Source organism: Hoplias malabaricus, chromosome X2, assembly GCF_029633855.1.
Source record: "Hoplias malabaricus isolate fHopMal1 chromosome X2, fHopMal1.hap1, whole genome shotgun sequence".
Classification (NCBI taxonomy): Eukaryota; Metazoa; Chordata; class Actinopteri; order Characiformes; family Erythrinidae; genus Hoplias; species Hoplias malabaricus.
In genome coordinates, this window is record NC_089819.1 from 17,490,775 (window position 1) to 17,506,399 (window position 15,625).

Consider the following 15,625-nt stretch of genomic DNA (forward strand, 5'->3'; position numbering starts at 1 on the left):
GGAAATTATATTTTACTCCTATCAAAGAATGAATATATATATCATGGTTAAAAAACTTCATAAGCCTCAAAGAAATCTCCAGTAAATTGGCAGAAAACAGAAAAGCTTCATGAGCGCTGTCTGTGGAAAACTGACCAAATGTTTTTAGAGCCTTTTCTTACTTAGAATGTTTGCAAACCCTTCATTCAGTAGGCTATCTGCTATTCATAGCTACACGCAGTCCAGGTTACTATGGAGAAAGAGAAGGCAAAGTTGTGTCCTTGTCTAATGCCCTCTACAGCAGATGAACAAGCAGAACTGTGTCCAATGAAGCACTAAGCTGACAGATGAGGTGGTGAGTGGTGTGTGAAAACAGCACCTCCCTCAGGGCTCTAGTGCCAACTAATGAATCAGTGTGGGAAATATTTACACCAGCTAGAAGCAGAGAACTGGACTTGCTAGAAAGCTAGTGAGACAAATCTAATTTTAGGGATCATTATATTTCATCTTTATGTAAAACATATTTCAACGGGTCAGACCCCAGAGAAGGAAGGTGTCAATTTTTTTATATTACACTAAATAACCATCAAGAATCACCATATTTAAAAGCAAAGTTAAAATTATATATTAGCAAATATTGTGGTGTTATGTTCCTTGACTGTAAAATAAACACAGAATAAAAGATCTGAAATCCACATTTCATCAGTGAACACGGCTAGTAGATTCTGCTCATAGCTCCTCATGCAGTCGTGCAGTTTGGGACCAAAATTCTGGTTGCTTAGTAACCACAACAGATGAATGAAGCCTATGAATCTGGGTACCAGCGGCTTACAGGTTAAAATGCTGTCTCTGAAAGATTAAGGGCATCTAAATATATAACAACTGTGAAGTTAAATGTGTAGACAGTATATTAACCTTCAATGGAAATTAAAAAAAAAAAGGATAGTCTTTCTCATAATTTAATTACTTACAGCATGTAAAAAAATAAGTGAAATAATCTGACAACACAAGTTTACCAACAATATCTGTCCCAGCAGTCATTATCATTTGTTGAATGAATGTCTGACCAATGTATTTATTATTAGTGGACATTTTCAGCAGCACTAGTGGTGAAGTGGCTCCAGGGTAGTCAGGGTCTCAAACCCCCCCTCGTCTAAAACACAAGCTTTTTCTTCAGGGTGGCTGTAAATTATTAAAAAAAGAGAGAGAGAATAATCAACATTTATGTATTATTAAATCAACCTGTAAATGAAAAACAAACATCATTAAGGTGCAGTAAAACCAATGGAGTCATACACTAAATTAATTTACATAGTACAAAGCACATAGAAGCTGAAGGTAACTGTACTGGACTACACTTTAAAAACAAAACACATTTTTCAAAAAGCATTTTAAAACAAATCAGTGCCATTCTGAAAAGCTCCATGATCAAAGACAGTAAAACAAGAGGAAATACTGGATATGTTTGAAAGATGGAGCCAGTTTAGAAGCAGCAAGACAGAGTTTACTAACTTTCTCTTGAAAAGGAAAAAGGTAAGCAAGTCATTTCCAAATAAAATACAAAAGCTTAGATGCCTATGGATGTAAGGTGAATTACAACCTGATTGAAATGTGTAAACACCATTGTTTGCTTGTTTTATAGAAATTATCCCAGATCAATGTGTGTATAGTTTAAACAAGGTGTAAAATGTGTTTGAAAAGCCTTGCATATTCACCTATTTAAGGTAGAATGGAGAATTCAAGCTTGGTAATACACCACAAATGTAAGCGTTTCACAAGGGTGGTTAGACGTTTCAGTGAAATGATGTACATTAAGTTGTGTGTTTTAAACAAATAAGTCGGAAATAAGAATTGTTCCAAAATGAGTTATATTTACAAAACCATATGCTATTGTTAGCTTCTTATAGCTGTCTATTTACAATGGAATGGAGTATTCAAGTAAGAAGTTACAAGACTCGTAACTGACCTATTTAAGGTGGAACTAAATGTCTCAATACACTGCAAGACCTGCTTCTTAAAATGACATTTATGGGTGAAGGGAAAACGGCTAATAACACCAGCCTCATCAAGTCTAAACATTTAATGTGGATTTAGACAGTAAAGGCATTTCAATTTTTGCCTTTCACTTAAGTAGGTAGATGTTTTAGTGACATGATGTACAATTAGTTTGCGTGTTTTAAATAGATAAAGGGGAATAACAGTTTCAAAGGCTAGCGCTAGCGCTCTTAGAGGCAAAGCACCAGCTATATGAAAGTGTCAAACAAATAAATACAGTGGAATTTGAGTTCCTAACTTGTGTTTATTGATAGTCAAAAAACATGTTATTTCTTACTAATTCAAGGAATAAGGTTTAAAAGACCGTTGGACGGAGTTCGACTTCGATCACATTTGTAAATGATCACTTTTACAAGAATAACAGTACCTCTAAATTTGAGTTTAGCTTATTGCTAGGCTATTGTCATGAATAATGTTGGTTATTTCAGTCATAACGGTGTTTTACCGCGGCGTTGTTCAGCTGTTGTCCACCAGTGACGTCACGGTTGCATTCAAGAATTTCCGTAGCGAGCTCTGGTTTTTCCGTCAATTTAATAAAATTGTCAATTTTAAAGCAAATTAAGCATGCTATTTTCATTTTAATTCATACTTATATATGTCCGTAACTAAAATAATGTGAAATATTCATGGAGGTCCATTAAGTGGTGCTTAGCCTTTAAAGTGTAAAGGAGAATTCTAGAAGCTGGAGAATAATGCCAATAAGAAGTAAGTTCAACCATTTGGTGTCAGTATTACAGATTGCTCCTTTAAGACAAATATGTGTAAACCTTAATCACGCAAACTGCAATCACTAGACCTCATTCCTGAATCCTTAAGAACACTCAGACTTCCTCATTGTTCCCAACACTGGTTACTTGTTGTTTCACCTTGGCAGTTTGCTTGCAACTCGTTTCTTGACGTGCACTGATATTTATTTTGGTTTTTGACCTTCACCTTCATTTGTCAGCTTTTTCGTGGATATAATTGTTTAACTTATTAAAATCTGATATTTTGATTTTTCATTTAACAAACAATTTATTAACTCATGAAGAGTCCTAGTCCTAGACTGAAATACAAGTGGATGAGCTCTAAAACATCACTCATGTCTGATTACACTTGATTAAATATTTAAAACAAAAAAACATGAATCTAGGTAAAATGTATCTCACCTTGTTCAAGACCATCACGCTTCCTCTTAATGCCAATGGTGAGATTTTCTTTTTCTTTCAGAACTTCAACTGAACAGTTTGGTCTGGGTAGCTGAGGCCCAGGGGTAGGTGCTGGTCTTTGGCTGAAATATCTCATTTTTAATGCCTAAAATGTCAATTGAGGAAAGATGTGCATAAATATGCAGATACAAATAAGTAGAGCCAACTATGACATCTGGAAGCCACTTGAATAGGGAGCAGTCAATTCATTTTAACATCTTGGACACTATTAAACCATCACCCTTGAGTAAAACAGATATCCAATTTGAATAATCAACAATAATTTATGGCTGGACATAATCTGGGTATGTGCCTAGTACCTTTGAGGCTGTGATGCGTGTGCAGGGATTAAAGGTGAACAGGCCTTGTAACAGCTCCAAAAGATCATCACTAGCTGCACTGAAAATGTGCTCTAGCGGAGTGCCAGGAAAAGGTTTAAAGGAAACATAGTCTGGGAGACTGGTCATTCCCTATAAAAACAGATTCAAATAGTAAGGGATATATATAAAAACATTCATTTATATTGGGAAACAAAAAAGAGAATACACTCCAAAAGAGTAAAAAAAATAGAATACAGGCCAAGTGTCTTCTGTTGGAGTCCCCAAAGCTTCAAATATCTTGGTCAACTGATCCAGGTCAGAATCTCCCGCCATAAAGGGTACCTTGATTTAGAGAACAAAAAATATTAAAGTTTACATTAAACACTGAGCATAAAACCAGAGTATTTATGAAGGCTTAAAGCAATGTGACCTACTCTGAGTAGGAGTTCTGCAAGGATGCAGCCTACAGCCCACATATCCACACCCACCCCATACATCCTGGCCCCAAAGAGCAGCTCAGGGGCACGATACCATCTGAAATATGATTTCACATCGTATATTAGCACTGATTAAAACTGATTGTTGTATTATATTATCAATTCAAATGTAATTTATGACAAATTAATTAAAACATGAATGATAATGTTGCTCTCTTTTGGAGAGCTCAGAGCCTGCTAAGAGTTAACTCACTTAGGTCAGGTCCTTAATGAGCATTGCATTTAAAAAGAGCTGACCAAGGTAAGTACCTACCTGGTCACTACTTGATGTGTGTAGATTCTATTAGGGCTTCCAAAGGCTTTAGCCAGTCCAAAATCAGCGAGTTTCAGTACTCCATTTTCATCAAGTAATAAATTATTAGGCTTCAAATCCTAGAAGACAGGATGGGTATAATGAGTTGAAATTACTTGCTGCATATCAATACACCGGAATATATAGAGACTGAATGGCAGATAAGAAACTAATTCTATTCTGACCCTGTGTAGGATCCAGTGATTGTGCATGTATTCCAGGCCCTGCAAAGTCATCAGGATGTATGCTTTGATGTTGGCTGGTGTCAGTACAAGACTGGTGTCCTTTATGATCACCTGAAAAACGAATGAAGGAAAACAAAAAGTATAAATAATATGCATGCATGCCATAGTTGTATGTTAAGATATTATGTTTTTACAATACCTTTTCCTACACTATGCATAGTAATTCACAGTCATTAAATTTTACTTGGTGCAACTTAATTGTAATAAGCACTACAAAGTGGCCTAAGCTGAAATCTTGGCAGACATAGTAAATGTAACTAAGAAAAAATTAGACTTATGAATCAGTTCAAAGAACACTAAAAATAAATAAGAGCAATGCTTTTAAATTCAGATGTACAATGAGAAATTCAGGGAATTATGTGACAAATAATCAACTTATCGAGTAATAAGCATTTTTCCCCAAACAGCAATTAATACCAAAAAGTCATCAGCACAAGGTCTTCTGTGAACCCACTTTGTAAGCAGCAAACAGGTTATAAATAAACATGTTCTATGTTTTCCCATCACATCCCATTCTCATAAAATCATTTGGCTGCTTTTGGCATCTATCCTCTAATTTCATAATAGCTGTTTTGCTAAAGCGATAAAAGAGGCAACATTGATTTTTAAAGTACCATTAAGGAAGGGTCATCTGCTTTTTATACACTGCGCATTTGCTTTTTTGCTAAAATGCAATTAGGACTCGAGCTGAAAGCAAATTCTGAAGAGGCTGGTTTTAAATAGTATGACAAAAGCACACAAAGACATTTAGGACTCATCAGTAGTTGCCAAATGCTAGCAAATCCGGTCTGTTGTTTACCTCTAGATCAGTCTCCATGAAGTCAAACACAAGGCTGATGTTGGATTTATGTCCAAAGGCATCAAGAAGCTTTGGGACAATTGAAAGAAAAGATGATTAACCTTCAAGCACAAGTGTAAGTACTGTGATATATTGACTCTTATATCCATTATATCCACACATTATATGCAAATGCATTTTTTTTTTACTTACTCCAATAATGTTTGGATGGCTTAGCTCTTGCAACAGCTTAATCTCTCTGAGAGCTGTTCTGTTGATGCCTGAAAGGTGAGAATATGACATGACATAAGGGTGTGTATGTATGTATATATAGGGGTTGGACAACGAAACTGAAACACCTGGTTTTAGACCACAATGATTTATTAGTATGGTGTAGGGCCTCCTTTTGCGGCCAATACAGCGTCAGTTCGTCTTGAGAACGACATATACAAGTCCTGCACAGTGGTCAGAGGGATTTGAAGCCATTCTTCTTGCAGGATAGTGGCCAGGTCACTACGTAATGCTGGTGGAGGAAAATGTTTCCTGACTCGCTCCTCCCCAACACCTTAAAGTGGTTCAATAATATTTAGATCTGGTGACTGTGCAGGCCATGGAAGATGTTCAACTTCACTTTCATGTTCATCAAACCAATCTTTCACCAGTCTTGCTGTGTGTATTGGTGCATTGTCGTCCTGATACATGGCACTGTCTTCAGGGTACAATGTTTGAACCATTGGATGCACACGGTCCTCCAGAATGGTTCGGTAGTCCTTGGCAGTGACGCGCCCATCTAGCACAAGTATTGGGCCAAGGGAATGCCATGATATGGCAGACCAAACCATCACGGATCCACCCCCATGCTTCACTCTGGGCATGCAACAGTCTGGGTGGAACGCTTCTTTGGGGCTTCTCCACACCGTAACTCTCCCGGATGTGGGGAAAACAGTAAAGGTGGACTCATCAGAGAACAATACATGTTTCACATTGTCCACAGCCCAAGATTTGCGCTCCTTGCACCATTGAAACCAACGTTTGGCATTGGCATGAGTGATCAAAGGTTTGGCTATAGCAGCCCAGCCGTGTGTATTGACCCTGTGGAGCTCCCGACGGACAGTTCTGGTGGAAACAGGAGAGTTGAGGTGCACATTTAATTCTGCCGTGATTTGGGCAGCCGTGGTTTTATGTTTTTTGGATACAATCCGGGTCAGCACCCGAACATCCCTTTCAGACAGCTTCCTCGTGTCCACAGTTAATCCTGTTGGATGTGTTTCGTCCTTCTTGGTGGTATGCTGACATTACCCTGGATACCGTGGCTCTTGATACATCACAAAGACTTGCTGTCTTGGTCACAGATGCACCAGCAAGACGTGCACCAACAGTTTGTCCTCTTTTGAACTCTGGTATGTCACTCAATGTTGTGTGCATTGCAATACTTTGAGCAAAACTGTGCTCTTACCCTCTGCTAATTGAACCTTCACACTCTGCTCTTACTGGTGCAATGTGCAATTAATGAAGATTGGCCACCAGGCTGGTCCAATTTAGCCATGAAACCTCCCACACTACAATGACAGGTGTTTCAGTTTAATTGTCCAACCCCTGTGTGTGTGTGTGTGTATATATATATATATATATTATAATATATAATTATAATTTTCATCACCGCAGTACCACTGATGTGGTAGTGACTTGTGTGTTGTGCTGGTGCCAATGAATCAGACACAGCAGTACTGCTAGAGTTTTTTTTTTATCTTTTGCCCAATCAGCTGCCACTCAAACCAGACACAAATGTCTTACCAAAGTGCCTTGCGGGTGAAGACAGAAGTGTTTAAAAACTCCAGCGGCACTGCTTTGTCTGTGTATGTTAAGGCTTAATGTTTTGGGAGTTGTCATGCTAGGAGCAACTCTCCTGCTGTGCTGAAATGACTGTACTGGTACATACCATCTTTGGCCTCTGTTCTGTGTCCAACTTTAATCTGTCAAGAAACAAAAAGAAGATTAGAAAAATATAATCTGAAGTTTATCCTCCCAATGTTAAATACAACATGCATTTGCTCTGAGTGTTGAATACATTTCTTACAAAACATGACATTTTCTCAAACAGACACTGAACAGTGTCCATCATTAAAAAGTTATCATACCTTTTTAATTGCAACAATAGTATTTGTGGTTTTATCTCTTGCCTTGTAAACAGTGGCAAACTGCAAAAGACATAAAGAGCATTACATTAAAAACAGGCATAAGCAACCAATAAAATCTTTTATATGAGATTCCACCATTAAAACAAGTTCTGTACAGCAGAATGGATGACAGCAAAATCTTACTGGTGTAAAACAATAAAAGTCTGATCCAAAATCTGGGAAAATGTTAGGGAGTAGTAAGACTAGTAAGACTAGATATGGACTAGTGTGTTAATCTAATAAAACATATTAGATTATTACTAAGGCATTAGATTGAATAATACAAGGTATAAGCCTAGACTTAGTTTTAAATAATGCACTTTAATAAAGTTAAATGTATTCATTGTACATTTTCAGCCACTCACTGAAAAACAATTTACCAAACTGTGACAATACTTTATTGCATCAAATCAAATTGTGAATAGTGAACACTCTTAACACATGAGAAATTATAAGGGAAAAAAAAGTGCACAACACTTATGCCTGGAAAGAGATTTTACAATACATGATCTCAAAGCATTGACTTATATGCCAAAACGTTTTAAATACGTGGTGGTGGCAGCCTGGTAGTGTGTGTTGCATTGGTATGAGTGGATCAGACACAGCAGTGCTGCTGGGGTTTTCAAACACGTTTCACTGCTGTAATGAGATTTGCCCACTAACCAAAATAATCTAGTCAACAGACACAAACTGTGTGGAACAGATGAGTTAGTGTCTCTGAATAAGTATGCAAAGCAATTATCTTTGCAGATGTATTACAGTCTGTGATTGCAGAACTACATTGTGCACTATACAGCTAGTCAGTGATGAAATATCAGTGTGTGCAGTGTATGGCTTTAAGTTCTAGTTCAAACACAAGTTACCAATTGAGTGCCTTCAAAAAATAAAATATTAAAACGGCAAAAAGAGGAAACCTAACACCAAAGCTTCCCAACTGCAGCAGTTCTGGAAGAAACTACTCTTCTGTTGACACTGTGTTGCTATGTTGCTAAGCTAACATGGTTTATTCACTTTATTTCACGGGTAAAAATGCGCGAAGATCACTTTGGTGGAAACCCGGCATTTCTGAAGCTGTGTTACCTGCCCCTCTCCGAGAAAGTCCAGTTTCTCGTATCTTTTCGCCCTGGACTTCACGTCCACCGCCATGGCGTGATGTGAGCGATTTCTTTGTGAAGAAGCGACGCTTCGGCTCTGTTAAAGCGCTCTCAACACTTCCGGAAAAATAAAAGTCCACGAGACGCTTCCCGAGACACTGATCTATAAACCATGTAAACAAATTATCTATAGATGTTATTACTTATATATCAGCGATTATACTCACAGGAGCGAGACATGCTTCACCCACCTCGATTAAATTCACTTTTTAAGGCCGTTTTTGATACAGTTAAAAGTAGTTAAAGTAACAGCTGTATTGTCTTCTCTGAATACAGCCAAGAAACCCATAAAGAAAAATAAGTAATAATGGTTTTCAAACACATCTTAAAACCTTAAAAGGTTTACATTCAATATAAATAATTATATGCTCGCAAAAAGACGAAACTGTTATATATATATATATATATAGGCGAGTATATAGGGGGACTACTGTAACTGTAAATTTAAAATGAAAATGAATAGATAGTCCAATGGAAAAGAAAAGCTATTTTTTAGGGAATAACTGGTGATCCTCACCTGAGCGTACATGTATTGGATTTGTATTGTGATTGTCCCTTTAAGGACAGATGAGCGTGTCTGTTTTTCACCGCCTCCCTGCAGAGGTCGCTGTTGTCCATTTTAAAAACAGTGTAGAAGTCATTCTTGTTCCCAGGATTTTTGTCAGGAGAATTGAATCTAGGGATGTTTAAGAGGCAGATATTCAACAAAGCAACAAAAAATTAAACCTTTTTTTCGGTTTACTCTAATCCACAGTCTGCCAGATGCTTCAGAACAAGACCAGACCTATTGATTTTGGCAAACATGCACAGCTGAACTGATTTTATATTTTGTCTGTCAATATCTGATTTTCTTGAACAATTCTCCAGTAATGTGTGATAAACAGCAACCAAGGTTCATTTAGTTTTAAATTGGAACACTATTGGTACCAGATGTTTTCAGACTCCCATTAGAATTAATAAGTTCATCCATGTTGCCATAGGTTTTTATGGGTACACACCTTGTATAATCCCCTTAGAAAAGAACAAAAGAAAATGGGACACTCTGTAGAAGCTCCACATGATCTTAAGGTCACCATGCTCATTGCCAAGTGTCACCTAGAGGTTTTTATAGCCCCTAGCCATGGAGAAGGGGAACTGCACTCTTTGGAATGAGTTGGAGCGGAGTGATCATCCAACATCAGGACCTGAAGGTCCTCACACCGGTGTTTCTTACATCTAGTTCCTAGAAGAATATAATGTTACTGCCACAAAGGGGGAAACTGTCCTATTGTCTCCCATCATTTCAGAAAAAAAATGTTGGAAAGAAAGGTTTCCACCAACGTTTGACATTTTGATTATAAAATGTATACATGAAATTGAAATGTATTGTTAAATGTTGCTAGCAAACATCAAAATCACAAAGACTATTTAGAAGCATATATAAGCCAGCTGTTCACCTGCTGTTTTATTCTTTTAAAAAAGAGAAGTGATAGTTGTGGCATAAATGAAAGATGTAAGCCAGAGTGGAACAATTGCACAGTAAAATATAGAGGAAAAAATAAGTTTAGAGCAGTGCATGGAAATTTAAAACTATTGCGTTTGTCTCTGTCTTCTGAGGGCCGCTCATTCAGCCTCTTTTGTGGAAACCACTATCTGTTCATCTGGCTACATTCAGTCTTTTTCCATGGTGTAATAATGAGACATTACCTCAAGAACAGTTTTCATATGAAGGACAATTCCACATTTTCTTTATAATTTACAATAACAGAATGATAACTCTTTCAGATTATTCATTTTAGAGAAATTTGAGTTTTATACTAAGTGTTTATCTTTGTAATACAATGCAAATATATCAATTTTTTAAAACTCTCCAATATAACCAATGAGGTGAACCCTGAGAAAACTTACACTTATGGTTAATAATAGCTAAATTGGTAAATCTGGAAAAGTAAACTGATAACTCTTTGCATAAATCTCTCTGCCATAATTGATATTTAAACTTACATTTTAGCATAAGAACTTATTCCAAAGCATGTAAATCAATGTAAATAAATGTCTCAGTTTCAATATTGAATGAAATAGCTTCATGTTATGTATGTTTCAGAGACATTCAATTCTTCAGATATTTAAACAGAAAGAGAAGGACAAGCTTAATTTAAATTTCAATGGAAAAATATTGAATGTTCAGATCTATTGTTAATATCCGTTGGTCTGACACATGACATTTTCACACGGTGTAAAACAGCAGTTTATATTTTCAAATTATGCCAAAAAAAGACACATTAAAATGGGAAATTTAAGATATTGTGCCAACAGAAACAATGTTAAGTCATACTTCTGTGTTCATCCACCTGAGCGTAAAAAACTGTATCTGTGCCAGTCCTTGCTGAGATGAATGAAAAGCTGAAGTTACATTGTGTGAGTCTAATTAGCAGACTGACAGGTGTTAGTAACAGGAACAGCGTTTTAGTTCACAGTTTCTCTCTCAACGTTCACGGAGCTCCAAGTGTGAAATTCAGTGCCAATTGCCCTTGCAACTGATACTCAAAAAGGCTTTGGAAAAAATGGGCTGGGAAGTCAATCATGACAAACATGTCTAATCCCATATGCATACATGTTGTTGTTATTTGTGCACAGTCCACTGGTGTATTTTGAAGGTTTTATAACTGAACACCTGCATCTGAGGCTTTACTTTCAGGATCGTTCTCAGGCTTGGTTTCCTTTTCAGTACCTTTGTGTTCGGCTTGTTTACTGTACACTTTAGAACACCATCAGAAGTTTCCCATCTTAACAGGAAGTGGTTGGCGCAGGCTCTTTTCTTTTCGAGAACGCCCACTTCCTCTGACTTTGATAAACACATTTGTGGTTTGGTGCACTAACCCCATCAGATGAATTTCCCCAACTGCTGTCAAAGCCGGTGTCCTCAAATTACAAAATCATTTTCTGGGTGGTTTTGTGACACAAATGCTATTTGGAGGCACCTAACGCTAATAGATTGGATAACCCTGCTCCAGATAAGAGAGAATTTTCATGTGAACTAGTGTTCTCTCAGTAGAAAGCGCAACACAACAACAACAGTGTGGTTGCGGTGAAATAAATAAGCAAATACACTGGGGTTGTTCAATGAAAACAAATATTCATACATCCAGTCTATTGCAAGTATTGCACGCTTTGTTCGCAGGCCGGTCTTATTCCCCATGCATGCACAATGAGACCTCCTTTCAGCTTTTAAACCACAATAAGTGTGAAATATTTTGCATGGTTAATCATGTAGTCTGCTATCATGAATTACATCTGGATAAGGGATATTAACTGGATCATTTTATTATTGTGTTTTCACAAATAGCTCTTCAGGAAGATTCATGGGTTTCATGTGGCCTCAGAATTGGTTCATGTGTTCATGAAAGAGATGAAGCGAGTCAGAGTCATGTTGCAGTCATTCTGCTCCCTGTGGAGCTAGAGATGATTCATTTTACAACTGTTAGGGTTTGTAGCGTGTGGGCAGATGTTTAGTGAATCTGAGAAACCAAATCAACACTCTGAGGCCTGCATTCTCCTTCCTCTTAATGATTAGTAAATACCTACTCTCTCGTGAAATTCCAGCATTTTAAAAGCTGACTTCTGATGAAGTGCTTTATGTAATCTCGAAGAAAATAGACACAATTGGGGTTTCTTTTTGAAAAAGGGGGCTTCTCTAATGAGTCATGCCTTACTCATTGACTTAATGACTGATTTAGAATTGCACATGTAGGTCAAACCTGCTTTACGAAAAAAAATGGTGCAGCATTTTAGTTATTATTATGTTATTAGTTATTAGAAAGCTTTTCTTATAAATGTCATTGAGATAAACAAGAATAACAGAGTTGTATTTGCTAGGAAGAGGGAAGGCAACACACATATATATATAATCAGATTAGTTTAGTTTACTTGGATTTAAATGAACTCAAACCTTTTACATAGCAATGCCACTGTCATAGTCAAGATTGTCCTGGTAGATGTCACACAATGTTATCAGTTGTCATGACAGATTTTCTTCAGTAATATAACACATTCATGTTGTCATCACTGTTAATCATCTTGACAGATGTCAGTGGTCCATGTCATGGCTGCCTGCAGTATTGTGCAGAAGTTGGAGAAAGCCTTTCATTAATGAATCCAGCCAAATCTGCCATTCATTTCAAGTGTTATGATAAAACAGACAAGCTTCAACAATTCACATATCGGATGTTCAAGTATTTAATGTATAAATTCTGAGACTTTATTACAGCTGTGCTGTCAGCTTTCTTGTATTTCCAAAAATCTGCCTGGATATATTTTCACACAAATTCGTAGAAGTTGATTGCTTCTCATGGTCCAAGCTATTCCAAATACAAAATTAATTAAGCCATTCCTACATTCATCTTCTGTAACCACTTAATTCTGATCAGAATCGTGATGGGTCTAAAGCCCAACCAGCATCACTGAGCAAAAGATGTGAACACACGGGAGCAGCACGATCGCACAGCAGGTAGTCTCGCTGTCACACGGGTGGGTTCAAGGCCCGCACCGGATGACTGTCTGTGTGTTCTCCCTGAGTCAGCATGGGTTTCCTCCAGGTGCCCCGGTTTCCTCCCAAGCTCGATATATATATTATCACACAAATTCATAGAAGTTGATTGCTTCTCATGGTCCAAGCTATTCCAAATACAAAATTAATTAAGCCATTCCTACATTCATCTTCTGTAACCACTTAATTCTGATCATAATCGTGATGGGTCTAAAGCTCAACCAGCATCACTGAGCAACAGATGTGAACACACGGGAGCAGCACGATCGCACAGCAGGTAGTCTCGCTGTCACACGGGTGGGTTCAAGGCCCGCACCGGATGACTGTCTGTGTGTTCTCCCTGAGTCAGCATGGGTTTCCTCCAGGTGCCCCGGTTTCCTCCCAAGCTCGAAAAACACACCTTGGTAGGTGGATTGGCGAAAAGTGTCCATAGGCATGTGTGTTTGAGTGAATGTGTGAGTGTGTGTTGCCCTGCAAAGGACTGGTGCCCCCTCCAGGGTATATTCCCACATTGCACCCATTGATTCTGGTTAGGCTCCAGAACCACAGAAACCTTGAACTGGATAAACGGTTACAGACAAGAACACACTCTAGACAGCGCACCAATCCCATACAAGCCATCACTCATTCACCCAGTCACTAACACACTCAAGTCTGTGGACAATTTTGTATAGCCAATATTCTTACCAACATGTGATTTTTTGACAGCTGGAGGAACCAAGTCATGGTAAATAGTTCTCTCTCATTTTCTGTGTACACTGTGTGTATGTCAGAGGACATGTGGGTACAGTGCAGCTGTGCTCCTCTAAATTCTGTGTGCCCCAGAACAAAATGTATGCTCCTGTTGTTTACTTTAGTACACCAAAAATAGACAAAAAAGTGGAGATTTGGCTGTACATTTAAAATGCACATGTAGATATTTTATATCAATTCTCATTAAAAAAAGGTTATTGTTGCGAATGCTTGATGAATTTGAATCATGTAAATACAAAGCCGCACTTTGTTGAATGTAGCTGCTGTGGGAATATTCCTAACACCACTAGTCTTGACAGTTATTGCATTTAAATAAATGCTAGCACAGTATTCATCTGGTCCCTGTTCGGTGTGCACTCACTGTGGGTATTTCACACTTCAGATTAAGGAACAAGCTGATTCCTTTGAGGCTCACAGCACTGTTACAGAACCTGAAAAGTGGCCTAACTGGGGATGCTGCAGCTTTTGTATATAATTCATTTATCATCGGCAGAGTTCAAGGGAAAAAAGTGTAGTTGTTCTGCATACAATGGGCTGAAACATCTTGGTTCTCTGTGTTGAGAAAATTAAAAATGTATAGTGTATGTAGACCACTGGGGTCTCTGAAGTCCTTGCATGCAGTATCCATGGCAACATTTGCAGAGGAAAAAAATCAGTAGACCTCTTTGCATCGTTGCCAGTCTGGGTGATTTTCTGGGTTGACCTATGAGGATTATTTACTAACGCAGTCAACACATTGATTGGCTGTCAAGGGAACAGCAGCTGACCTCTATATTGAAGAGGTCTCAGTGTATCATTACAAAAACCCCTCTCAATCAATACCAGCCTCACATATAAGCCCACATCCAATCTATGGGGTGAGGGAGGTGAACTGTGTAGACTGAGATGAAAACAGAGGCTAGAGAAAAATTAATTACCCAGTCGGCATCCATTCTTTTCTCCTGAACCTCTGTTGCTCTTGTTAAGTGTCTGAAAGTGCGCTTGTAGGCACAATGCAATAGCTTCACTGTCAGTGACTTATTTCATAAGCTAATGGTAAACAAAATTATTGACAGGGAAGATCATGAAATATGGGGAAAATAAAACATTAAACGAAGCTGTGATAGATGTGAATGCATATGTGCTGACATTATGAGGCCCGTACATATATATAAAAACAGTTCACACAGCAAGAAAAGTTTTAAAACTGTTCACTTCCCCGTCCAAACATAATATCAGCCTTAATGGTTCAGTGGCACACAGATTTTTTAATACTAACAAATAGGATTTGGTGGAATGGTCATGTTGAATCTGTTATGATTGTTTTGCTACTTGGATACAGGAAATTAATCTTCAGGGGGGAAAAATATTCAAATACTAAAACGTTATAGGTCCTCTAATATTCTATTATATATAAGTACTTTCCACTGGTCACAATGCCTTTATATTAGATATCACTTTGTGCTTTTGAAGTACAGTCTGGATTTTCCATATGTAGACAAATGTAACTATGGATCTAGCAGGCCTGCTCTGTCCTTAAATCATTTCTGGAGGAGCCTCCTCTACTGACGCTGTTACACATGTCTTTGACACTCCTACCTGGTGCAATAATGGCAGAAATTGAAATACTGAGGCAAGAAGCAATAAAATGTTATGAACAACCACCTAATGGAGTTGTAAAGTA

At 37.8% G+C, this 15,625-nt stretch overlaps 1 protein-coding gene across 1 annotated transcript; it reads right to left on the minus strand.

Annotated features, from left to right (window-relative positions):
- Positions 1-216: 216 nt before the first annotated feature.
- On the minus strand, positions 217-8,759 carry LOC136676915 (cyclin-dependent kinase 7). The gene is made up of 12 exons (XM_066654207.1): positions 8,611-8,759; positions 7,492-7,551; positions 7,293-7,326; positions 5,567-5,634; positions 5,375-5,443; positions 4,516-4,626; positions 4,292-4,410; positions 3,976-4,075; positions 3,797-3,883; positions 3,542-3,691; positions 3,183-3,327; positions 217-1,161 (listed from the first exon to the last, which is right to left on the minus strand). Exons 1-12 carry the CDS (start codon positions 8,674-8,676, stop codon positions 1,133-1,135), a joined length of 1,038 nt encoding a protein of 345 aa, XP_066510304.1. The 5' UTR covers positions 8,677-8,759; the 3' UTR covers positions 217-1,132.
- Positions 8,760-15,625: the final 6,866 nt, after the last annotated feature.

Bases quoted from the DNA above. Each gene is read 5' to 3' on its own strand.
- LOC136676915 (XM_066654207.1), bottom strand. From the start codon at position 8,676: ATGGCGGTGGACGTGAAGTCCAGGGCGAAAAGATACGAGAAACTGGAC. The intron at 4,411-4,515 runs GTCAGAATAGAA...CCTGTCTTCTAG, and splicing joins ATCACTGGATCCTACACAGG to GATTTGAAGCCTAATAATTT. The intron at 3,692-3,796 runs GTATTCTATTTT...CTGTTTTTATAG, and splicing joins CAACAGAAGACACTTGGCCT to GGAATGACCAGTCTCCCAGA.